The sequence below is a fragment of the Caloenas nicobarica genome, chromosome 1 (genome assembly GCF_036013445.1).
Source record: "Caloenas nicobarica isolate bCalNic1 chromosome 1, bCalNic1.hap1, whole genome shotgun sequence".
In the NCBI taxonomy this organism is placed as follows: domain Eukaryota; kingdom Metazoa; phylum Chordata; class Aves; order Columbiformes; family Columbidae; genus Caloenas; species Caloenas nicobarica.
In genome coordinates, this window is record NC_088245.1 from 22,483,035 (window position 1) to 22,508,294 (window position 25,260).

General features: G+C 41.4%; 2 protein-coding genes across 5 annotated transcripts in view; both read right to left on the minus strand.

The window, feature by feature from the left end:
• Positions 1-4,705, minus strand: part of MAPK12 (mitogen-activated protein kinase 12) — a 38,994-nt gene extending 34,289 nt beyond the window's left edge. For 2 of the 3 annotated variants that reach the window (XR_010605627.1, XM_065626659.1), the window contains exons 1-2: positions 4,516-4,705; positions 3,592-3,721 (exon numbers count right to left, since the gene is read on the minus strand). Coding sequence is in view for 2 of the 3 variants with exons in the window: in XM_065626659.1 (XP_065482731.1) it covers positions 3,592-3,721; positions 4,516-4,631 (246 nt within the window). In the remaining variant the exon portion in view is untranslated. The remainder of the gene's footprint in view (positions 1-3,591; positions 3,722-4,515) is intronic. The other variant, XM_065626672.1, reaches the window with a different exon arrangement.
• A 9,434-nt stretch (positions 4,706-14,139) lies between these two features.
• Positions 14,140-25,260, minus strand: part of MAPK11 (mitogen-activated protein kinase 11) — a 32,981-nt gene continuing 21,860 nt past the window's right edge. For both annotated transcript variants that reach the window (XM_065626689.1, XM_065626682.1), the window contains 6 exons: positions 24,852-24,966; positions 24,657-24,728; positions 23,002-23,081; positions 19,339-19,417; positions 17,781-17,954; positions 14,140-14,514 (listed from right to left, as the gene is read on the minus strand). In XM_065626689.1, coding sequence (XP_065482761.1) covers positions 14,441-14,514; positions 17,781-17,954; positions 19,339-19,417; positions 23,002-23,081; positions 24,657-24,728; positions 24,852-24,966 — 594 coding nt within the window. In that variant the 3' untranslated portion in view covers positions 14,140-14,440. The remainder of the gene's footprint in view (positions 14,515-17,780; positions 17,955-19,338; positions 19,418-23,001; positions 23,082-24,656; positions 24,729-24,851; positions 24,967-25,260) is intronic.

The following is a 25,260-nucleotide window of genomic DNA, read 5'->3' on the forward strand; positions in this document are numbered from 1 at the left end:
GAAATATTCCTCACTACACTTAAGTAATGTCCTGCTTGAGAGCCATTAGGGAGCACAAAGGTCTAGCATACATAATGAAGGATGGTCACCCCAGCAACCAGAATGGCCTCCTCCTGAAAATGCCTGAATAGACAAGAAAATTAAGCCATGAGTTAGCTTCACAGAACCACAGAATTGTTTGGGTTGGAAGGGACCTTCAAAGATCATCTAGTCCAATCCCCCTACCATGGGCAGGGACACCTTCCACTAGACCAGGTTGCTCAAAGCCCATCCAACCAGGCCTTGAACACTTCCAGGGATGGGGCATCCACAGCTTCTCTGGGCAGCCTGTTCCAGTGCCTCACCACCCTCATGGTAAGGAATTTCTTCCTTATATCTAATCTAAATCTGTCTTCTTTCAGTATAAAGCCATTACTCCTTGTCCCATCACTACACGCCCTTGCAAAAAGTCCCTCTCCAGCTTTCTTACAGGCCCCCTTTAGGTGCTTGAAGGCTGCTGTAAGATCTTCCTTGCAAGCTAAAATACAATTCCAGTAAAATTCAGCAGGATGACTACCATATTTGTCTTTACAGGACTCCAGATCATCCTACAACCCTTCCACATTAAGGAGATGAACATATTCCTCAAAGGGTCTATAATGGAGGTCATGCAAGGTATTAAGTAAAAGTTTTCGTCTTTTCTTCACGGAAGCATGACATGCTGATGAATTATATTACTGTGGCACAGGCTTAATGGTATCTTCTGCTACCTTAATGGAAGATCAGAGATGCTATTTTTAACACAATGTGTCAGACCACTACAGTTTCTTTCATCATTCTGAACACAGCATAAGGTTAAATAAACTATGATAATGTATTGCTATATGCTTAATAACAACATTTCCCTAAAAGCTATGAAAGCCAGAGATGGTCCATCGAGAGGTAATCATGGTGAAACAAACAAAACATCACACTTCTCATGTAATCCAACATCAAATGCATCATGATTACAGAAGTCATTTTAAAAGCAAAATAGATGAGAGGGGCAAATTTGATGTAATTTTAACTACCAAATAAACAGAACCTTGAAAAAAATTATATCCTGACGTAGGAAAACAGCAAGGTGGAGATTTTAATTTAGTCCATCGTGGAGGTATCGTTAGACCAGCTATCACACACCACCTCCTCTACATATTTAGATAACCAACACCCAAGACAGAGATAACAGTGGCACAGCTATTTTATTGCGGTCTTTGAAACAATTACTTCAATTTTATTAATTTTTAATAGCAGTTGTATCTACAGGACAGCCAGAAAGACAGACAACTGCTATTTTATAGAAGCGTACTATAACATACTAGTTAACAGAAAAATCAGGAAAGCTCCTTCAATCACTGTTCTATTCTACTAATTCCTGTTATATGGAGATATGCACCCACATGAGTGGGACCCATTCAGAACTCCACAGCCAGATCCACAGAAGCCACAATGGTAACGACAGGGGATGCACATCTGTCCTGCCACATGTCATTAAAGGTGTGCACAGCACACTGGGGGCTGCTGATATGGATGGGAAAGGACCTTACTGTCTGCCTGGAAATCCATCATTTGGCGGAAACATGTAAAAAAAGAGTCTCTCTGACAGAATGGTCAACGGGGCGGGGGGAAGGGCTGAAAATCCTGACAAGGAGCAATACTGCCATTCTGGTTTAATTTTGGATGGGTGGAATGGCTAAAGGAGTATCCTGAGATCAGCACAGGCATTAGAAATCCTAAAAGGTGTTGTTGCTATTCCTAATTAACTATGGGTGAAATGACTGACAGAAGGGTGTGAGGCTGGGGCGGTGGATGGAAATTCCTTGATGGGCTGTTCTGCCATGTAAGCCTGGTCGCAGAGAGGTGGAGCAGTCAGCTTCTGACTCTCCAGTGCCCACAAATCCCTGCAGGATCATTTATTCAGTCTTTGTTCTCTAATGAGTAGATGCCATAATTCATGGTAAATCTTTTCTTTAGTACATAGACTAGATTCTTCCTTCTGTGGCCCGAACTGTTGCCTAAGACTGTAAATTATTCCTTTCCTTCGTATATGTTGATTTGTAACATTTACAGATTGTGCTCATGTTCCCCAGGGAGCATTTTCTTCTAGACTCTTTAATCATCAAACAAGTCCATGGAGGGGTTCCAGAGTATTATCCTGAAGGGCATACACTGCATAAAAACTGCCAGGAGTGGAAAATGCTACCCAACAGATCATTCTGGGAAATGGAAGAAAAATAATCTCAAAATTCTGGACACAGTTAGGAGCTTGGCAACTGCACAAGCTGCTCTGCCCCCAAATGTTCAGTAAAGAAAAAGCTGAGAGTATGAAAGTCCATGCATGACACAGAAGTTCCCTACAAACTTTAACTCTTTAACACATATAGCAGTGGTTATGAAGCAGTTACTTCTAAAGAATCAAGTAAAATTATCAAAGGTATTAAAAGATTCAGACTAAAATATTAACAGGCACACAGGTTCTTAAGTCTACAAGAAGGTCTGTTTTTTTCTGGATACTCAGTATATCCCCCAGATTAGTCTTCAAAATGAAAGTATATATTGTTGGTACACACAGTGTCGGTACCATAACATTAAATGGCAATGACTGGCTATTGTTATTACCAGTTTCTCTTATCCTCACTTTTGATCTCTCGGCTTTCTTTGAAGGCCATCTGATGGAGTTATACTCTTAATCTCCCACATTAATAACATCTTAAACCAGATTCTTATCCATCATTTTAACAACTCCCTCCAAACTCATTTTTTCACATGCATTCATGACAAACAGCATGTAAAGCCACTACTGTGATCCTCCAAGCCTACTCTGGGACCCTTCTCACCTGGAGTCCATGTTCTGATTCCACAATAACTGTTTTCATACAAATTTCTTGCACTTTATTTTCTTCTTAAGCTACTAAGCACCATTGGGACTAAGTACCCTTATCTCAATGACACTTTCAGCACTTCTTTCTACAGCTGTTCTTCTTTCACATTATGTGGGAATCTGTGCAGAGCTCTGCATCCTATTCTCTGCTTCCCAGTAAAGCAAATTATTTAGTCATTCATGAACTTCTCCTGTTTCATATTACTACAAATGCGAAACTTTCAAATGCTTCCTGGAAGATAAAGAAACAAGGAAAACCCTAGCCCCCTCCCCAGAGATATGCATGTGTACCATAGCCATCCTCATGCAAGTTCAGAGAAAAAGAGATGCTGGCACCTGAGACACGCAGGCACAGACCCATGCTCTGCCTTCTCCTGCACCTCACAGGAATGCAGTGATGGAGATGGTAATTTCTGGTCCTTGATCTCTCTCACTAGCTTGGAGTGCAAATTCCACTGTGGGCCTAACCTTCCCCACCCAAACTTTCCTACATGGAAATGGTGTTTCCCGCAGGGTATTCTAGTTTGTGTGAACTGACATTTGTAGATAAGGGACAGATGGACAAAAGACAGGCCAAAAGTTTCCTAAATTCCACTCAGCTACATATCTGCCTCATCCAAATCTGCATATTTTCTTTGGTTTTAGGGTAAGTTCCAGCCTTTTGGAGGATATCTGCTAACCGCCCAACTCACATTTTCGTGCTTCATGTGTTTCAGGAGGCGAAGCTCTCGGTATGCTCGTTTGGCAAAGAGTTCAGACTGAAACGGGCGGTACAGTTTCTTAATGGCCACTTTGGTACCACTTCTTCCATCGACGGCTGAGCTTTAAGGGATAAGGAAGAGTTTGGTGAGCGAGGACTGAAGCAAGACCACAAACCCCACCACCCCACCGGTGCTGGAGAGCGGCTGCGTCCTGCCCTGCCCAGCCCTCAACCTGCTGCCTGCCAGTGCCTGCACAGCCTCCCTGTGCCCAGGGAGACCACAACCCCGAAACACCTCGCTGGCAGTGCCCAGCATCTAGTTTCACTCCTTTAAAAGGCTGCCAGGCCCGGTGATGAAAAGCAGCCAATTTTCAAAAGCTTTAAAGAGGAACAGCTGGGGAGGGCGGGAAAAAAAAGAAAAAAAAAGCCTCAAATCCCCAACAGCACAAACCCAAACCAAGTATCCCGTCCCGAGGGCCAGCACCCCAGGTTTTGGGGACGCTGCAGCTCCGGGAGAACAGCACCCCGCGGGCCGGGTCCTGCGGCCGCGGGCAGTGCTCCCCGGGCAGGGCTGGGGCTGTGCCCCGGGCTCTGTTGCTCCGGGACGCAAACACGCGTGGGACGAAAGGCGGCACGTCCGCCGGCTGCCCCGCCAAGGGCCGGGGTCCCCCCACCGCACAACCCGCCGCCCGGCTTGGGGGCGCCCAGGTGGGCAGCGGGGCCGCCCCACTTCGCCCCCGCGGGGCCCGGCAGCACCGGGCGGGGCCAGGCTGGGTCAGACACACAACCGGGAAAAGTTGTCAGGGAACAACGCGAGAGAGCCCCGGGCTGGGCAGCATGCCCCCGGCCCGGGGGAGAGGTCACCGCGGCGCCCCGGCCGCCCCGTCCCGGGGCTGCCCCTGCTCGCCCCGCTCACCAGACGGCTCCGTAGGCGCCGGACCCCACCGGCTGCAGGTCCCGGTAGCGGTCTCGCACTTCCCAGAGGGTCTTGGTGATCTCCTGCCGGTAAAAGCCGTTCTTGGGGGAGGACATGGCGCTGCGGCCCCCCGCCGGCACCCGCCGACAAAGAGCCCGGGCCGGGGGGAGCGGGAGCGGCCGGCGCCGCCGAGCCGGGCTGCGGCGAGGGGCCGGGCTTGGGCGAGCGGCGCCTCCCGCCCCCGCCCCGCGCACCCCCCGCGGGGACCCGGCTGCCCGCCCCGCGCCGCCCCCGGGGCTGCGAGCGGGACCGGGCGGGACCGGGACCGGGCGGGACCGGCACCTGCGGCTGCGCTGCGGGCGCTTCGGGGCTGCGCGGGGGCGTCCCGCCTGCCAGCGCCCGGAGCACGCGTGGGCGGGGAAGCAGGTGCCCAGGCTCTCGCTGCCTGCACAAGTCCTTGCTACGGAGCTGGAAGTAAATCCATCGCAGCCCTCTTGTGCGCGTACACGCCACGGTGCGGCACTTCACTCGGGGCTACTTTTGCGGTCCTGTTTTGGATCTGATGAAATGCATCCGGCCTTTACAGGAAAGCGTTACGGAGTGCGAGGGGCTGTAGCTGGTGAGAGTTGGGAGCACGGGAGCGAGCTCTCTCGAACGACCTTTGCACGGAGGTGTACGGCTGAGGGCTTCCCGGTTCATCGCGGGGTCAGACCCCACGTTTCAGCAATAGTTAAAGAGAAACAACCACACGCTTGATTCATGCGCTCAGAGCAAGTGGTCCCATCTGCGTGTCTGGTGAGATATGAAACAGTTCAAGCAGCAGTGTGAAACAACTGCCGTGCTGGAGCACGGAGAATAGCGACCTCAGTATAGTAAATAGGCCTGGATGGGCACGTGTGAGGCAAAGACCTTCTCTACTTTTTTTTTTTTTTTTTAAACGTGTAATCTGTGTGAATGTAATTAATGCTTTTGTCCTTCGGGGTCTGGTAAAGCCTTTGTTTTGTCTGACTTCACCCCTGAGCAATGTTGCAATGTTGCTGAGGTTAGATAATTCAGACTTACTGTCACTAGAGTTTAATTTGTGGCTTTGCTCGAAAGGGACAATCTGGCCAAGTTTTGTTGTTTCCGATGCTTTTTCTGTAGTTGCTATGGGCCCAGACTTTTTCGTGCCTGACTTCCAAATGTGGAAGAGCAGCCCTGCCCTCTCTCCCTCCTCCGGTCAGGTACGCGTTGGGTACAGGCGGAAAACACCCCGATAGCGGTGTGTCCCAGCGCTGCTCTCTGCTGTCCTGTGACCTGTTTGACTCTCTGGCTGAGTAAGAATGCAAACAAACCTTCTGACATTTGGCAGGTAACGTGAGGCTTGTGTCAAGTGTGAAGATTAATGATACACATTTGTTTTTAAAATCTACTGTCCCAGCAGATTTATTTATTTATTTATTTTAATTTCTGACATCACTTTTATGCCACGTTTGCCATTCAGATAATGGCTGGAGTGAAATGTGCTTTGGGCAAGGTGAAGGATAGAGCAGCTTCTGCTCAGTTTTGAGCCAGTCCATTAGTTAAATTACTTTTAATGACATATATATGTTTCTAATATGATAAGAATTAGTTCTGCTTTTGATCCTTCATCTACTTTTCCTTTATCCAATTATGAAAAAATTATGCTTTCTTGCTGCTTGCTTTTCATCAAGGCAGAAAGTAGGTGATTTTGATGCAGGAAATGAAAGTACTAACCCAGCAGCAAGATGATTAACATCACTCTTGTGCAGAAGCTGAGAATATTACAGAACAACTTTTGTAAGATATTTTAAATTCATTGACAAAGTTGGCCAATGCTGGTTTTTCCATGTTTTTCCTTTGTGTAATTATTTAGGTATAGCTTGCTGTGGATGGATGAGGTAGCAGCACCCGTCAAATACAAGACCACCTTTCCCCATCAGGTCACACATATAGCAGATGAACTGATAAACTTACTGAAAAGCCTAGAAAATCAGCACTGTTGGAACAAGGGCAGTTTTGTATAATAAAGCCATTAGAAGTGTCTATGAAGGAAGTGAGACAAGAAACTTGGATCCATTCACAGCTGATAGATCTTAACAGCAGAATTGCGAAATGCACAGGGCTCAGCATCCTGCTCAGCTCAGTTGGATAAATTATGTCGTGTTTTCCCAAAGACAATCTGTTGCAATGAGACTAATAGGATACTACGGCTGTATCTTATCCCAGGCAATGTGTCCTTGACAGTGTAAATTAAAAAAGGAATGTTATCAGATGTTTCTGCTTTTGGCATATGTTAATTGTAAAGTTTACAGAACAAAGAAGGACCTTCTTCAGACATCATGAATAAAAAATAATAGAAGCATTAATTATGCAAAAATCTCTCTTTTCTAATGCCCATCCCATAAAGGGAAGCTTGCCAAGGTTGTTACCAGGAAATATTCGTTTCAATACCTTTTTTCTTTTTTTCTTCTCTTTTCTTCTTCCTTCTTCCTTCCTTTCTTCCTTCCTTTCTTCCTTCCTTTCTTCCTTCCTTTCTTCCTTCCTTTCTTCTCTTTCTTCTCTTCTCTTTCTTCTCTTTCTTCTCTTCTCTTTCTTCTCTTCTCTTTTTCTTCTCTTTCTTCTCTTTCTTCTCTTTCTTCTCTTTCTTCTCTTTCTTCTCTTTCTTCTCTTTCTTCTCTTTCTTCTCTTTCTTCTCTTTCTTCTCTTTCTTCTCTTTCTTCTCTTTCTTCTCTTTCTTCTCTTTCTTCTCTTTCTTCTCTTTCTTCTCTTTCTTCTCTTTCTTCTCTTTCTTCTCTTTCTTCTCTTTCTTCTCTTTCTTTTTTTCTTTTTTTTCTTTTTTTTCTTTTTTTTTCTTTTTTTTTCTTTTTTTTCTTTTTTTTCTTCTTTTTTTTTCTTTTTTTTCTTTTCTTCAGCCAACTTTCAATGTGTTGGAAGGTTGCCATCAGCTGCAAAGCATATGAGATAGATGGGATGCAGACAGTAGTCTGTCTGATCTCTCCAGGGACCGAGAGCTCAATTTCCACTCCAGCCTGGATATGAGGCTTCGGTGCTGGAGCGGGAGCTCTGCAAAAGAGCCATGAGAAAGCTGATCGTGTTCTCCTGAGAAACTCAGCATGTATGGAGTCTGCTGAGAGAGTTTGATGGCAACGCTGCTCACAACAAATTGTTAAATAGCAGTGATAGAATGGCACAGCGTATTTTGTCGGGAGCTGACCTGCAGGCTGGCCGCAGGGCCCTGGTGCAGGAGATGTGTCTGTGTGAGCAGGGAGGGCACTGGGACCCTGATCCAGCCCAGGCACTGGCAATGTGGATTCACCTGGGGAAAGTGGGAGGTCATGCGAAGTCCTTAGGAAAAAAAAAAAAGCATCTTCCCACCTTTCTGTCTATGTTTATAAGATGCGTTTCACGTGGTCATCTTATTCTTGATACACTAATTCACATATGAATAATTTAGTTCTGTAAAACATACCTTAAATGACAATAAACATGAAATCTTGCTGAATTGTCAAATGCTGATTCCTAGAATGTTATTTTTTAACCAGCGTTCTATCCCCACCTTCAAAAAGTACGCTGTTCTTGTCTACTTAGTTATGTTGCCACGAAGGAAGTCCATTTTATTTATTACAACAAGAAGTACATCTTAAATAAAAACAAAATCTCCGTTTTCATCTGAAAATATTCCCATGTTATTGTGTCCCCACCCTTCCCTAGTGGAGCTGCTGCCAGCTATTTTGCAACTTTTCTGTTTTTGTCTCTCTGACCCCTGAGCAGGGCGCTTCAGTTCCAGTTTCAGTGACACAGAGCACCCCTGGGAGCCTTGCCATGCTGGGAGGGTACTCGGCCAGCAGCAGAAAGGAATGAATATGCACCACCTAAATGCCTTTATTTTTTTAAATTTTTTTTAAACTGGGCATTTCGTTTGTTCAAGAGGTCAAGTGAGCACTTACTAAGTAACTACTTACTACCCCGTTGTTATCCCTGTTTGCCGGAGGGGGGTATATAAACCAACTGCTTTTAACACTCCTAACTCTTTCTCCTCCGAGCCTGCCTAAAGGTCCCCTTTATACTCATTCCTACAATAAACTGTAGGAGTTTAGTTTTTTTAAACTATCACAGATCATCACAACCTGAGATGCTGTTGCACACAGAAGAAAAAAATACTCGTGTTGAAGAGTTTCCCAACTTCAGTGCAAAAATCATACAAAAAGAGCATTAGAAGATATTGCGGATAGCTTTACATATTTGTCATTACATAGTTGTGCACATCAGCTGTTTAAATCACCAAAAACTTAGCAGCACTCGTACCTTGGCTTTCCCATCCTTCTCAACATCACATTCATTTGTTGCATTTCCATCTCAATCTAATGAAACAGTTGGACAGGACAGGAGAACGTTGTGTTATTTTTGCACAGAATATAACACTGACTAGGGTTTATTCTTGCTTTGAGCCTTTGGGCTTTATTATAAAATGAGTATGAAATAGGAGTATATTACCTTAGTGCTAATCTGCACGATATTATTCTATAAAGAGCAAAGTATGGCTCAGTGGAGACTGCCGGTTATGGCAGATCGAATGTATATTTGTCTCAGGGCTGCCACTGTGATTCACTATTTCTATTGCATTCAGTATTACTTGTGATCAAATTGGAACCTAAAAGGACTAGCTAAAACCTCAGTACTACAGTACGCATCTTAATTTGGGACAATAATTGAAGCTGGGGGACTATGTGAGTGCAAAATGAAGCATTTGTATGCATGCAGGGTTGAATCCTAATTGGACAGTTTCACTCATTATGTAAAAATTTCCCGTCTAATGGATTTAGTGTCAGATTGGTTGTAAGATCAGTGTTCGCATAGGAAATTCACTATATATTCCCTGCTTGTAGTGAAAACTTAGACCTTTTTAGGCATATCAGTTCAATATTTTATCTTGCAGCAGAAAGAAGGTCAGCGGCAGCTGCACTAATGCAGCTTTCTGAGTCTCTTGGTAGTAGTTCCATGAAAAGCCTTATGCTTTTTGCCTAGACTCATAAATTAATGACACTTGGTACTCTCACATGTGCCAGTGTGATGATTTTCTAAGGACCAGCTTTAGAGAGTTGTGCTACATCTGTAAATGCTAGCAGCACAATTCACGTGTTAGAAAAACAAGAAGCTGCTTTTAAAGCAAAGAGAGGTGTTACTAGTAGTTCCTTCCTCAGGAGACTGATCTTGCCGAGGCCGAACTCCTTTCTGTTGCTACCAAAGGGCAGAATTTACCCAACTTCCAGTGCAAGTCTCTTTTAGCAAGAGCTAAGTCTTTACCACTGCTCATCCATCAGAGATTCTTGGACCAAGCAGCAATTTACAGATGCAGCAAAGGATACTTCAGTAATTTGTGCCTGCAGCTAAATACAATGTTTTTTTAACAGATTCACCGTTGACCAGGTCCTATGAGTCAGGAACAAGGAGGTCTGTTTTCTTGTTATGATCCAGGAGCACACGTGATGGGAAGAAAGGAAGGAAGTGGCTTTTGTATTGAGTGCTCCCCACTCTGTCAAAGGTGCTTCTGCTGCCAGCATTTTGTCCTTGAAGGGTTTGTTCCCCTTCTGTCCCCAGGGTGAGCTCACTGTGTTGGGTCCTGCAACCTCCTGACCCCCCTTCCCTCTTGCTTTCGTCTTTTCCACCACATCAAAAATGCGCCAAGAGCACTAATGGGAATTCTGCAACAATGCTAATTAATGGCTCTTGACCTACAGGTGCATGATATATTTTTTCATTTATCAGGGTTGATTACCTTCCTGTTCCTCACATCCCCCTTTGCATAAATTCCCAAAGTTATTAGTAACCCTGCTGTTTCATACTTCTGTAGCCACTTTGTATGTTCCGGGAGGAGGGAATTACTGTGTGTTATGGTGAGTGATGCCCTCTAACACTGTACTTTTCCTCTAAACCATCCTCAGTTTTTCTTTTCATTAGCACACTTGTAAATTAGAGATTTGTTTAGTCTTATTTCTGCTTTGGCTGTGATTCTGTGATATCAATTCCCTGCTGCTGGGCTTCAGTGCTGATGAGGTAGAGAGCTTAAAAAATGAAGATGCAGATTTTAAAAGAAATGTAGTGTATACCTATGCACATCAAAAGATTGAGATGTATATAAAAGACTTTTTTGTCCTTTTTCAAGACCTTTTGCTTCCAATGATAAAATTACTAGACTTGGGGTTGCACTTAACACTGATTAGAGTGAGACAATAAATACTAGAAATGATTTCAGTTCAGTAGGTGGAGGGATAACAAGCTCTCATGACTGAGAGCTGAAATTAGGTAAACTCAGATTGGAAGTAAATTGTTAACAATGACAGTAATTAAGCCCTTGAAGAGTTGTGTCCTCTCCCAGTGGAAGCCTGAGCCGCCTCCTCTGCGAGCATCACCCAGCTGTGCTCCTCTGAGCATCCCTTCTGTGGTCCACAGGTGGTCAGGGATGATGAGCACCCTCATTCAGCATGGACTAAAACCTATGACACTGTCATCAAACATACATGCAATGCATCAAGGATCTACAAAAGCAGGGTTGTAATTGTGTAGTCATGTCAGGAGATTAAAAGCCCACAGTTTAAGCAGGCTCCACTACTAATTTTGCAAATAAAATTTGGACAATGTAAACAATGCCTTCATTAAAGACATTTTTAGCAAATAAATTTTTATAAAATAAAATCTTTGCTTTTATATTTATTTATTCTATGTGGTTTTAAGTGGTCTGTCCTAGAGGTTCACTGAGCATTACGAAGCTCTCACTCCTAGATGTTTACCTCCTTGCCTGATTGTGTTGGTTAACAAATGTTTTTTTCCATCTGTGCTTAAACGATAAGCATGATTAGTGCTAAGCCTTCCACCTTTCTGTCCCAGTGGGGTACCGGCTTTCCAATTACCCTGTCCTGCTGTTGTAAACTGATAAATTTACCACATTGCAGTCCCACGTTGGCTTACCACAAGGGAGTCAGTTACCTGTTCTAGAAAAATACGTGAATTAGTGGCATTTGAGCTCTAGGAAATCACCTTTATTTTGCAAATCTAGGAAAAGCATGTCTCTCTCCCTACTGTTTTCCTTGACATTAAAATGAGATGATTTACGAGTTTTGACATAAGAAGGACATTGACCTGTTGGAGCGAGTCCAGAGGAGGCTACAAAGATGATCATAGGGCTGGAGCACCACTCCTATGAAGACAGACTGAGACAGTTGGGATTGTTCAGCCTGGAGAAAGCTTCAGGGAGACCTTATAGCAGCCATCCAGTACCTACAAGAAAGCTGGAGAAGAACTTTTTGCGAAGGCATGTAGTGACAGGACAAGGAGTAATGGCTTTAAACTGAAAGAGGGTAGATTTAGATTGGATAGAAGGAAGAAATTCTTTACCATGAGGGTGGTGAGGCACTGGAATAGGCTGCCCAGACAAGCTGTGGATGCCCCATCCCTGGAAGTGTTCAAGGCCAGGCTGGATGGGGCTTTGAGCAACCTGGTCTAGTGGAAGGTGTCCCTGCTCACGGCAGGGGTGTTGGATTAGACGTCTTTAAGGTCCCTTCCAACCCAAATCATTCTATGATTCATTAAAAATAGCTGAGCTCTTGTGACCCATTACTGTCACTTTTGATTAGTTTAAATGTGGCTATGACTGGATTCTTCCTACATAATTTATCTCCTAGAAAAAAATACATCTTTGTATGTAACTCTCCAGTTAAAGAAGATTCAAAGTTGCCAGAAGAACAAATTTTGTAAGTGATATAAAACTTCATCTTTCTACCTCAAGTATCAAAGCTACAGCAAGAGCATTTGTTTTGTAAGTGATATAAAACTTTGTCTTTCTACCTCAAGTATCAAAGCTACAGCAAGAGCAGACGGTCTGATCTTTGCCTACCACAGAGTTTTACACATCCTTTGAAACGTTTGGCGATGGCCACTCTCATAGCCAGGAAACCAGATTAAACAAATGATGGGACAAATGCCACACTAAATTAATTGTTGTTGGATACAGAAGGTTCTTGTGAAATGTCTTTATTTCATCCCTGCCATTCCGGCTGGAAGAGAGCTGCAGAACAGGCTAGCCAAGCTCATTATCAGATTTCAGAGAAAATAAAGCACTGGGCTACTTTTCTGTTAACTGGTAAACAAACAAATGAAAAACATGTGTTTCAGACATGAATAAGTGATTATTTTCCTTAGGTAGTCAGACAAACCATTTAAAGATTTACAACTTTTTCACCTATTATAGTCAGCGTGAAATTCAGTCATTGCATGACCATGACAGGCCTCACCTCGCTTCATAGGAAGCCAGAGTAAGGATGGCCAGACAATTATTCAGAGGACTTGCAGGAAAACCATACAAGCATTTACTTTCAGATTAATATACCTTGTAGAAAGCTGAATACAAATGGCCGAATTCTACTGGATGCAAGTATCAGATAACTGGCCAATATCATCAGCAACAGCCCACAAACCAGGAGCACATTTTCTAGATGGAATGCTTATTTCTGTTTCTCAAAGGAGACATGAAATACTGTATCAAGTATCTCCGAAAAATCAAAGTTCTTGGACTTCATTTTTCTAAATCTGTTTATTAAGAAAAAGCTTCTCTTTTTACATAGAAAAGATACAGAGGAAGGTAGATAAATGCAGAATTCATTACCTCATGTAATAGCTGTACAATTGAATCCTAATGACAAAAGTTGCAGAAAACCTAAATAATATAAAAAGCCACCTCCAAAATGAGACTTCAACAGAGCGAGAACGAGACACAAAAATGAACAATGAACAACTGTGAACCACAAGTACGTAGAAAGACACAGCCAGTACACAACAAGGGGCCTCATACCAAACGATATTCCTGTTTCAGTATTATGCCTTCAGTGGTGAAAGGAGATAAATGTAATTCTTTAAGACATTTGGATATCCACTGTATCCTGCAATTTATTACTTAATTTTCCAGCTTTTCAGAGCTGGAAAGCCTTTATTCACAAACAAATACTTAACTCTTCTTGTTTTGTCTTGTCTTCCAATGACACCTTATCAGATTATTTTCACAAGGATTATGTGAAGGAAGATAAGACAATACGGAATATTGAATTCAAGGCTGTAAACTGAACTGAACACTCTTGCACTGTCATCAGTCACTGTGTTTGCTGAAGCTTGTGGGAGGCTGCAGAAATCTGCCACGGTGCCTTCAGGGCAAATTCACCAGCACGCGGCTGATGGAGCGGTCAGGAGAACCATCGGGAATTAAAATGGTCTCACAAGCTGGCACTGTGCAGATTGAAAAAAATATACACAGGAAAAATAATGAGAACAGACGCTTAAATGGCAACAGAAGACAAAGATTTATTTTTACTGACTTTTAACTGATGTTAAGATCGCTTGAGAGACATCCAGTAAATTTGTAAGACTACCACAGATATGACTACATATGCATATTCTGTCTATCTCACTACCACGCCCTCTCTTCATAAAGGCACTAGCTATAAATAATATGAAAATGGACAGATAAAATGCCAGGAAAGAAATGGATTGCTTGTATGGACTTCTATGTTTATGTTTGTACACATTCATGCTTTAAATGTACAATTTTTAAATTAATTTAAAAAGACATCTTTATTTTGGCAATACAACTGATAAAATGAAACATGCAGAACACACAGCGCAACAGAACTCAGTGCATAATTTTGTCAGAATGAAGCAGTTCATCACCCTTTGTGAATTGGGAATACATTCATATTACAAGGCAAAAAAACCCCCACCACAAACAGACAACATCTGGCTTCTGTATAACGCATCTGCTCTTCCACATCTCCAGCATCTTTGGATAGTAAAATCTACATCTGACCACAGGTTAAATTGTATGGTTATATTTTAACAGTCTTCATAGTGCAGCAAGGCAAGACAGAGCTGCCCGTGTTCACTGTTCTATCTCCAGGCTATCCATTTTCAAGTCGGGGGGTTTAAAGCTGATCACTTCTTCATAGGTAAGTTCTGTAGAGAGAGTGTAACGGAGAGAGAATAAGTGATATTCTGTTCAAAAGAAAAGCATTCCAGACAAAAACAGGTCTATGGATGCATGTGACTTGTAGTTTATATTTCCAGCCTCTTCAGAGTCCAGATCGAAAAATAGACTGAATTCACCAGGAATCCTTCTGTTAACCTCAGATTACAAATTAAGACTCACAAATACTGTTATTGTACGATATGTCCATCCCCTTCAGCTAATTACTAAAACACAGGTCCTGAAATGGAAACATCAATTACGCTGTCAGATGTCCTGCCAAAATGACATAATAAAAGACAAAATGTAATGGAAAATGGAATTTTTAAAAGCACAAACAGGTTTTAAAATGTACACTTGTAACTGCAGATTGTTCTTTATCATCTCTCAGTCGATTGCTTTCAACATAAATCACTTGCAATTCTGTGTGAGTGCCTTGGGATCTAGGTTTTTTTTAATATATATATTTTATTGTAAACTTAATTTTAAGGTACTCTGAAAAAAATGTTCTTTTGTCTCAGCAGCACGTAACACTTCTATTTTCATCAAGAAAGGCTTAACTAGGAACATGGATTCCTTGCTATTTTACCCTGCTTTAGGAATAGCCCTTTATCTTTTCTTGCTGACAGTCATGTCCCATTTTGTGCCTTCCACAGTAATGGACTATGATGTCCATGGCTACCTCCTATGTATTTTCTCAAGATAGATATTGTATTTTAAGGACCAAATCCTGTTCACACATAAATATATGGCTAACAATGCATTACTTCAGGATCTGTTTTCCAAACAGATGTTGAAATCATATCCAACTTGTGCCTATTAGCTTGTTTATTAAATAGATCTGTCTGAGACAGCTGCTACACTCACAAGCAGACCTCGCACTCCTCTAAAAAGTATGTAAAAATCTTTGGGCTGAATCTTGCATACACTTTGGTTGTTTTATGCTGTAGCATGTTGTTCAGTGACCAGAGCGCCAGCCCCAGTGAAGGATTTCCCTGGAAGAAATTCCGCGTGCAGAACCCCTGAGGCAGAGCGATTCGTTAGGTGACTCAGTGATTGATCTGCAACTATTAAGTAGCCACAGGCCAGAGCACAGGTAGGAGCTAGAGCGGTCCCGACTGAACTCGGACGAAATTGGATGCCTGGGACTATTAGAAATGATTCCCGCTGGCTGTGCATTGTATGGTTATGAAGCTCCTCACCCAATTCTCATGCCACCTACTCAGCTGAGAGCGTATGAGGTATGTGCAACTGGAGCAGCAGCTAATGAGAGACAGCACATAGCATTCAACTCTGAATAGCATACTCTTGGCCTCTAAAATTTTGAAATATTTTCTAACTGATTAAACATGCCAGAAAGAAATCTGTGAGCTTGGGCACCAAGCCTCCCAGTGCACAATGGAGGCCAACAAAAGTCTTAAGTGCATAATGTGTAAGACAAAGTGTCTGAAATCTCAGTTTAATTTGGTGCTCAGTCTGTCTCTCTTAGGACCAAGCACCACTGATTTTTAATTTGAACAGAAAAAGAGGGGAAATATGCCACTGATACCTTGAGAAACCAGGTCAATATTTCATCAATAATACAAAAATTTTATGCAAATGGTGACCACGTCATCTTGCTCAAAAGTGACACATACTAGCCTTGAAAAGTAGACTCACCAAAACAAAAATACGGCCAGGAGGAATAGCTGCATGTCCTGTGACAGTTTTGAGATTTTTGTCTCAGGCCTTTCCCCCCCCGCCGCCTCCCCCTGTATAAAGAAGGAATTTGACCTGCAGTTCCAGCAAGGACAGTGATGTAGAAAAATGTGATACTGTCCTTCCTAGAGAATTCACCTCCGTGTCCTCATCTCAGTTCAGAAAGTGTTAAGCTAAGATTGCTCCTGAAATAATTTCAACGGAGTTTCATCACAAACAGAAATCAGCTTCGCGACTCGGAAATTGTTCAACTTTCCTGTTAAAGACTCAGTCAACTGAAAAAGTAGCAGAAAATAAATTGCCCACTGGTAAGTACAGCAGCAAATTGAACATGCCTCTCAATAAACGAGGAGTACGGGTGGTGCTGCCTGCTGCCAGGTTTTGTGGAGGAGAGCATGTGTAAGGAATAAGTGATACCAGTCAACCCTTCTTGTTCTTACAGATACATTAGGCTTCTAGAAAACCCTTTCCAGGGCTCTAGGAGGTTGCTTTATTGTAGAGAGACCCATGTCCCCAGTCCTATTTTTCTTCAAGATGTATTTGCTGTAGTCAGACTGCTTGTCTCCCCCACAATGCCCAGGATAAAACATGGCACAAGTGGAAGGGCATGAGAGGGTCATGGGTACATTACCCTTACAAGGGTAAGACATGAGAGGTCAGTATTTTTCATCATAAACCTACTATGCTGATTTTTTTAATCAAACCTTTCTGGAGTAAAAGTTAGAGAGTATACAAATAGAAACAGAAGAACATTTATTTTTAGAATACATATTTGATCTTAAGCCAAGGAAAGGACTTTCTTGATAAACAGGAACAATTAGTTTTCTGGAACATTAATCTCAATTTAAAATGCCTAGTAAGGAATTTTTAGCAGAACATGTCCTCATTAGACAATGATGAAATTAAACTGTACTTTTCAGTACACTTGCAACCTAAACGTTTAGCCATGTTTCTTCTGTGATACTGTAGTGCAATAGGATCATGATGCAAGCATGGAATTAACTAATAAAAAAAGGTTGTTGCAATATTTCTCAAGAATGGGTTTTGGGGTGTCACTCCAAAGTAAAATCATTAACTCTCATCTCAAACAGGATCAACAGCATGGTTTATCCCAATTACTTCGCTACATGAAAAACGATTAGCCAAATACACATTTGTGTAGCAAACTTTCATTTTCGGTGCTGAACAAAGCTAGATCAGAATCTCAAATAGTGTCACTTACCCTAGGACAGCTACTTTAGCTGAGAATCTGACCTAGAAAACTAAAACTAAGACAGAATGCGTGGTTACCTGCTAACTCACATCACCTTTTAGTTAAGAGCAAACCCGCTACAGGGAATGTAGTGAGGAGATGATAGAATGAGGGAAGGGGGCAAAATCCAGAGAGGAAACACAACCTTTTCCACACCTCCTCTCCCACACTGCATACACGTGGACTTACCTTGTTTCCCCGAGGCTTAAGCATTCAAATTGCTCTGGTTAGAAACAGAGGAAAACTGTCACTTAAGTAAGGTTTTGTCCTGCTGCGTGTATTAACTACCACATGTAATTCTGTTACCTTTCCATTCATCTATGGTTCGCTCCTTATTCTCTATTGACTCGTCATACAGCTCGGCTTCAGGTTCATCGTCTGGGTCATGATACTGTACAAAATATGGATGTGCAAGTGCTTCTGAGGCAGTAATTCTTTTATCGCTGTCTAGTATAAGCATCTTCTCAAGAAGATCTACGGCTAAGAGAAAAAGAGAAACACGGTTCAACGCCAGAAGAGACTGTCTAGAAGTAAAAGAGAACACAACTGTTTACACACAATCTATTCTCACTCACCATAAACACAGTTAATGTTATTGGCAAACCTACAAAATTTAGGCAATATACCAAACAAGTGTTGAAGATTTTATACTGTCAGTAAAATGTTCAGAGCTGAAGGAAGCTTCTGGTTTGCCTGCAGTGTGCACACAGGTCCCTTAGAGTCTATTTGATATCAGATTCACCTTTACTGACATCCGATGCCTTCATTCTGAAAAGACCTCTGTGTGCTTAAAAGTTAAATATCCTGTCTTGTGCATCATGTGCTTAACTTAAATTACTTTAAGTAATTTAAAACTGGGAATGTGAGATTACACTTTTAATTAGTTGCACCAATGAAATAATCAGATGAAAACTGCAAAGCAACTTTACAGGTCCCAGCATAAAGAAAATATGTTTGAAGTCAACAGTTGCAAAATATTAGAAAAAAGAAAGATCTGTAGGGCTGAAATTAGTTTTAAATGGAAAGTTTATCATAACTATTTAAATTATGAGATAAAATTATTTTCAGTGCTTTCATATAGGCATTGTGATTAATTTGCCTTTATGATATTAATATGTAGTATGCTGTCATGTACCTCATGCAAATAAATCCTTTTTTTTCTTTATAAAGAGTTCACAGCTACTTGTATTTGTAAAACTAAACCAGTCTTTTAACACAGAAAGAATTCAAAACATTTTAACTCATAATACTTCCCTGTCTTCAGTGTTTTAATGTGCACTCAATGGAACTGACCAGGCACTGTAGCAAGACGACTCCTGTGACTCAAATGTCTCCTTTGCCATGTCACAAGAAACAGTTCACAGAAACATCTCTTTTGCGCAGGCAGAACCAATTGGTTAGACATAAAAACAATTGTGCAGGATCAGACTAAAGGTCTGTCTAGCCCAGTATCCGGTGTCCAACAATGGCTAATACATTTCTAGGAAACAGTACTCAAAAGGGTCATTCTAACAGCTTCACTTCCTGGCACATTCTTCTGCTCACCAGCAATTTACAGCCCATGGCCTTCCTCAGCCAGAAGTGATGTCTCTAGTCTAGACCCCATGACATTTTTACTTATTCCTGCTATATATAGCTGGCTTTTGCTTTTTATCCACAAAATGTTTTCCTTTAGGAGGTTCCCATAATCTCCACCAGAAACAAAAAACGCAGGCTTCATGAAGAGAAAGCAGGCTCGGGATGAAGGCTTAAGCAATGCTTTTCTCACTGGTCCGATCATTATTATATGGGATCATATAGCAAAGGAAGGCTTGAGTTCCTGTGTTAGAGAAAGATATAAACTATATCCGTCTGCCTTTCTTACCTAGTGGGTTTGCACCACGGAATACTGCTTTCAAATCCTGTTGAGGCATATGTGGAAGAGATTCAATGTATTTTCTCGCCTAGGAATAAATCAATATACATACCACATGCACAGAGGTTAAATTTTGCCCAATGGTAACCATATCAACTCTAAAAAAAACAGATGTAATATTTGTTATGTTTTTTATACATGGGAAACCTTATTTACATAAAGCCATAACGTATGACTTTGTTTTAAAGTCACTCCTGTATATTGCACAATAAGCAAGAGAGTTTTAAACAGGTATATTTTCCTCTAAGGGTTATGTGTCAGCACACAGTTTTCAGCTACGCTTACTGGTTCATTGCAATATATCCCCAGGGAACATGAGCAGGTAACATTCAGCCAGAAATCGCAACCTAAATAATCTTGCAGTTACCCTCAGCAAAGTGCTATCATCCAATCTGTGTCCTTCCCTCCTCTCTTCTGCCAAACAGTAGCTTCACTAACCAAAGAACAAATCCTGATACTCGCATGGCACAGATCTTCAAATGTTTAACAGAATTTATAGCTTGGCTTGTCACCACAGCTGTGAAAGACTCATCTGAACTCAGGTAGGAAAGGGCTGCCCTCGTACTGGACCTACAATGTCAGCATGGAGTCTGACATCAGGCAAGCCATGAATTTCTGGGCTGAGGTAGACAGGTGAACATTTGTTAGCAAGAGAAGAGGTTGAATGCTGGCCCTAAGGGCTGGAGTTGGACAGAACAGAGAGTTCTGAAATGGAACAGGTAAATAAGAGGCAAATGGCTGTCCCCAAATCCATAGAAAACTCAGCTGGTCTTTGAACAAAGCTTGATCCTTCTAAAACACGCTTGCGTTACAGGGACATCTCCCCGCACTCTCGGCAATCCTGTTAGAAGGAGACTACCTGCAGGAGGCCAGCTATGCAACTATGCCTGCTGAAGACAGCACAGGAAACAAAGTTGTTCACACTGGGCAGCTCCATGGCTTCACGTGAGATATGGCACTGAGAACTGTGGAACTATCTGCAGGATTGACCACCTCGGTGCATCATGAAGTGATTATAAAATGCTCTGACAAATCATCTGTGCAATCCTGCAGCCACATTTGGGAAACAGGTCCTGTTCTCTACACAGTTCTCTTTGCCGTCATCTTAATTTCTGCAGCTACAATGAACTGATATAAAGATATTTTAAATCATTACAAAGCAGTCTCTTTTCAAACTGTGTTCTAATTTAATGAGGCAAATCTATTTTTTTTCTTTTTATAAGATGTAAGCATATTCTAACATAATTCTAGACTACCATTAATGACACATTTCAGAGTCTTACTAAGAGAAGCAAACCTTCACGTGTTATGTTCCCAATCTGTTAAAACTGCATTAGCATTTTCCCTCTTTATTATGGGGGCTGACAGCAAAGCTTTCTAAGAGGATTATTATTTTTCTTAGCAGCTGTAGCCAGCCATGAAGAGAACGATGTTTAAAGACTAGTCAAACACAGGCTTTGCTCCACCTATTTTATGCCCCTCAAGTTCACAAAGGCAGCAAACACTTGCTAGATGGTCAGGGTGTGCAGCTCCCATCAGAGTTAATTCTTCCAGGGCATTAGTTTATACATAAGTATGAACAGCAGAGCGAAAGAGAGCTGTCACTTGTTCTTGCATGGAAGATACGGACTAGGGTAGAAACCAGATGTAAATTTATCTTACGACAAACATCTGTGGATTTGTGGATTATTTGTTCCTGAATGGACATCAATTAACATCACTAATCCAAACGTGACTGAACAAGATACCCTCAGAATTATCTCCAACCTTGTCCAGATATCCTTTGAAAACACCACAGACCTATCAAAGTACACCTACCAACTCATCCCCTCTGCTTATATATTCATCACAGAAACCCAACCAATAGAATCTAGACATTTAAATTATCCTGGAAATAATGAAATGCAATCAATATTTAAACCTATATCACTTTGAAAGATTGACAAATCAGCTCAGTAACTTGTTCTGGAATATCTCATGAGGTTGATCTTTTAATTTCCAGTTCCTTAATCCTCCATTTATAACTGAGAATAGGCTTGGCATTTCAGAGAGCCTCTGATCTTGCTGTTAAGAGGATGGAAAAAATTGTCCAGGACTGCAAGTTGCATTAAGAAATATCTAAACAATAGGCCAAACTACAAGGTAAAGAAGAACTAGAACGACAGAATGGAATAGATACTCCCTTGTAAGAAGCAAGTACCTCCAGGTTGCTCCTCCAACCAGGCAACAGCAGCCCAGAGGTGACCTCGCAACACTCCCATTCATTAACTTGGTTTTTGTGTTCTCTCTATGCTCTAAAGGTATAATTAGCCTCAGTAAAACAGTTTAGGGATCTTGGTAGCTCACTGAGGTATGCTCTGAAACACTACAAAATTAAAGACAAAAGCAGATACTATCTCCAGTAAACATTTAAGGTGCTTAATCTCATAATCAAAAAGCTCGCAAACTGACTACTTGTGGGCAAGCCAGACATTTGTATACACTACTGCAAATGCGTTACTGCAAAAGCCGTAGGATCTCAATAACACATCAAGGCTATACAAGGGCTTAGGCTTAGGACAGCACAGTCCAAGATATGCTGATGGATCCAAGCCTTGGCACAAGGATGGATCCTCCTCCTGCCGTGGCCATCCCTGGGTGCTGGTACCCACAACCTCTGGGGCTGCGCGTTGACCTGCACTGATGAGGTTTCCTTATGCTGGGACCTTCCAGAAGTACAGCGTTGCTCTGGCTCTCCTACTGTTCCTGCTTACTTAACCCACTGGTGTATTAAATTCAAAGAAAACCCATCAATATACACACATGAGCTGAAAAATTAGCCATTAGTATTAGACTGAGGTCTATATAGAAAACGTTTAAGAAAAGAGCTTCAGCTCAGGAGGTTTCTGTGTGCTGTTGTTTATCTGAATTTTTACATTGTGCCCATCACCTGCCTTTATCAATCAACACCACATCTCATTCCTCAGCTGGATATCCATGGTTATTGCTTGAAGTGAATCCTTTAAGTGTAGCTTTAGCAGAGCAACAAAGTGGGAATTGTTAATGTACTAGATTACTATCTTAAAGAAGTCATACGGAGAGTTGAAAATCACACCTTTAACTACAGATATTATAATGAAAGTGAGCCTCACACAAGAATTCAAAAAGATGAATAAATATGAATTTCAAATTAGGGATCCAAATAAGAGCATTTATGCAGAACACACATTATTTGATTCTGATATCTCTGTTTAGATCCCTTACAACAACAGAAAGCATAGAAGTTAAAGAGACATCAGATTCAATAATAAAAATATAATGCTCTGAGCTGACTGGAACTTGGAATTTTTTTATTTTCAGTATAGCAGTAAAATAAAAGATCACGCGAACAAAGTGCAAAACTCCTTTCAAAAACTGAGTACATGAGAACAAGTATAAAAAATAATCCAGCTGACAGTCAAGACATTTGGATATCTCTAAAAAGAATATATTTTTAAATCATGCCAGTCTACCAACAAAACAAAACAAAACAAAACAAAAAATCAGAGTATCTGTGTAACACAACCAGTGACATATGATGCCAATTAGAAAAGAGACAGAATGTCAGTTAACCAAATAAAGCTGTGAACTCACGTGTTCTGATGATATCTTCTTCAGAAGTTCAGGGCTGGGTGTGCCCACAACTTCCATTATTCTCTTCAGTTGATCGATATCTGCATTATTTCAGGGAAATAAAAACAGCACACGGTCCTTCTGGGTTTAAACAATTAATGAGCTTTCATGCAGATCGTTAAGATGTTTAAAACTATTCAGCAAGACAATTCCATCATAGTCCACGGAAGGACACCAATTCATACCTGCTGAAGCCTAGTCCTGGAGTATCAAGTTCTCTGTTTGTACTATAGGAATCTCTGTCAGGTGTGCTTGTATGAGAGAAAGGTGCATGCAAAATATAGCTTCCCTGTCCCAGTTCCCCATTTAACATATTTTTCTGAAGCTTACTTTTAATAGCGCATATACATTTCAGTGATCTGTAGGATTTTGGAAGAGCTGCCTATTATAGCACATAGGGCTAGATTACTAACCTGAGGCCTAGTAAGTGGAAAATTCTCATTTGGTAGCTTTAAAAATCTGTTTATATCACTCTCAAGACTAAAAATTTTTAAATGTTCATTTTTCATTGTCATATATGCCCTGTAAAGTATATTACCTATCCTTCAGAGACTCAAGGTTATTTTACAGCTTTATTCAAACTGATGTAATCACATAATTGTAGACAATACAACAGCAAGAAATATCTTATTTCTTGAAAACTATATGTATTGATTTTTCCAAATACCACATATCATGTAATCAAACAGTCTGAAGCAGTCACCATCCAGATGATAAACATCTGGACAACGCCTGTGGCTACAATAGAGACTAATGATGCTAAGCACAACAGAAAGGCCAATGGAGAGACCTGGTCACTCAGCTCTCTTTTGCAGGCAATTCTAGTGTCATGTTTTGCGCCTGGCAACACCTTAGTTTTAGCAGAAACCTTGCTTTTTGAGGGGTTTCAAAGCAGTGAGAAATGTCGAACATTTGGTACAGAAGAACGTGCCTTTGTTTCTTATTTTAAAAGCTTTCCTGCTCTGATGTAGTTATTTCCTCATTCCTTGTTATCTGTTTTTCTTCAGTTTTCTTTTATTATTTTATGGCTCTTTTTTTGTCTCCTGCCAGTGCAGGAAACGCCAATGGAAATCCCTGACGCTCCAGCAGGGACCACAGCACAGCGCTTAAGAAAATGCTTCTGTGGCATTTCTAGAACTGCTGGCTTTTTTATAACAGGAGGCAATTTGCCTATTAATTCACTTATTATCTAAAACGTAATTTGTTTCTATTTTAGGAACTTTCATCCTAAAAGCAGTTCTATTTTTAAAAATTATATTAGCTGATCAAAAAATACTGCCTTTACTCAGCTTCAGTTTTAACACGTTATTTCGGTAAGATGCACACATGGAAGAAATCTGCTCTGTTGTAACTAGGTTATTATTTAAATACTGATACACAACAAAGAGTAAATGTAACTTATCGTTGTTTAGGAACATCTGTTACTGTTTTTATTCCTACCAGTGGGTCTCATATTCAGCTGTCATATACACTAAACTGAAAGATTAGCAATAATTGTTTACTGTTTTAGAAATTTATTACCTCAAAAACATTTCCGTAGACACACCTAAGTCATTAGAAAAAAAAGGAAGAATTACAGAGTATTTTATACATTTTGTGTTTTATGTTAAGGATACAATCATCTCCTGGAAACAGAGCCTTCCCTTTCAATAGCTCTGCCATGATGCATCCAACCGACCAGATGTCAACTGCCAAAAAACGGGGAGAGAAATGTGTACGATGAATCAAAGAGATCCTCAAACAGAGTTGCCACTTCATTTAAAACTATCATTATATCCAGCTGTAGCAAAATGCAAGCCTTCACAGTTTACCTGTTTGATTGTAGTGCATCCAGTTTAACATAATTTCTGGAGCTCTGTACCATCTTGTTGCAACATATCCAGTCATTTCATCATCAGTTTGTCGAGCTAAGCCAAAGTCTAAAATCTACAGAGTAAAAAAGAATTAATAAAAAATTCCTTTTCAAATCGTTACAGGTACTGATTTTTCCCCATTACTTATTTCTGCATTTCTCCAGTAGCCCAAGTCCCTCAACACCCGATACTGTGGACGAGTTCCTCTGCTCTCCCTCCTGTGGCCCTATGGCCTACGGGGCTGCATCAAGATGCTGCCACTGCCATGAGCCTATAGAGCACTACTGCTCTAAAAATGAAACATTACCAAGTGGGAACGTTTGTGTAAAATGCCAACAGCAAACGCCACTGGCCACTTAAATGTTGA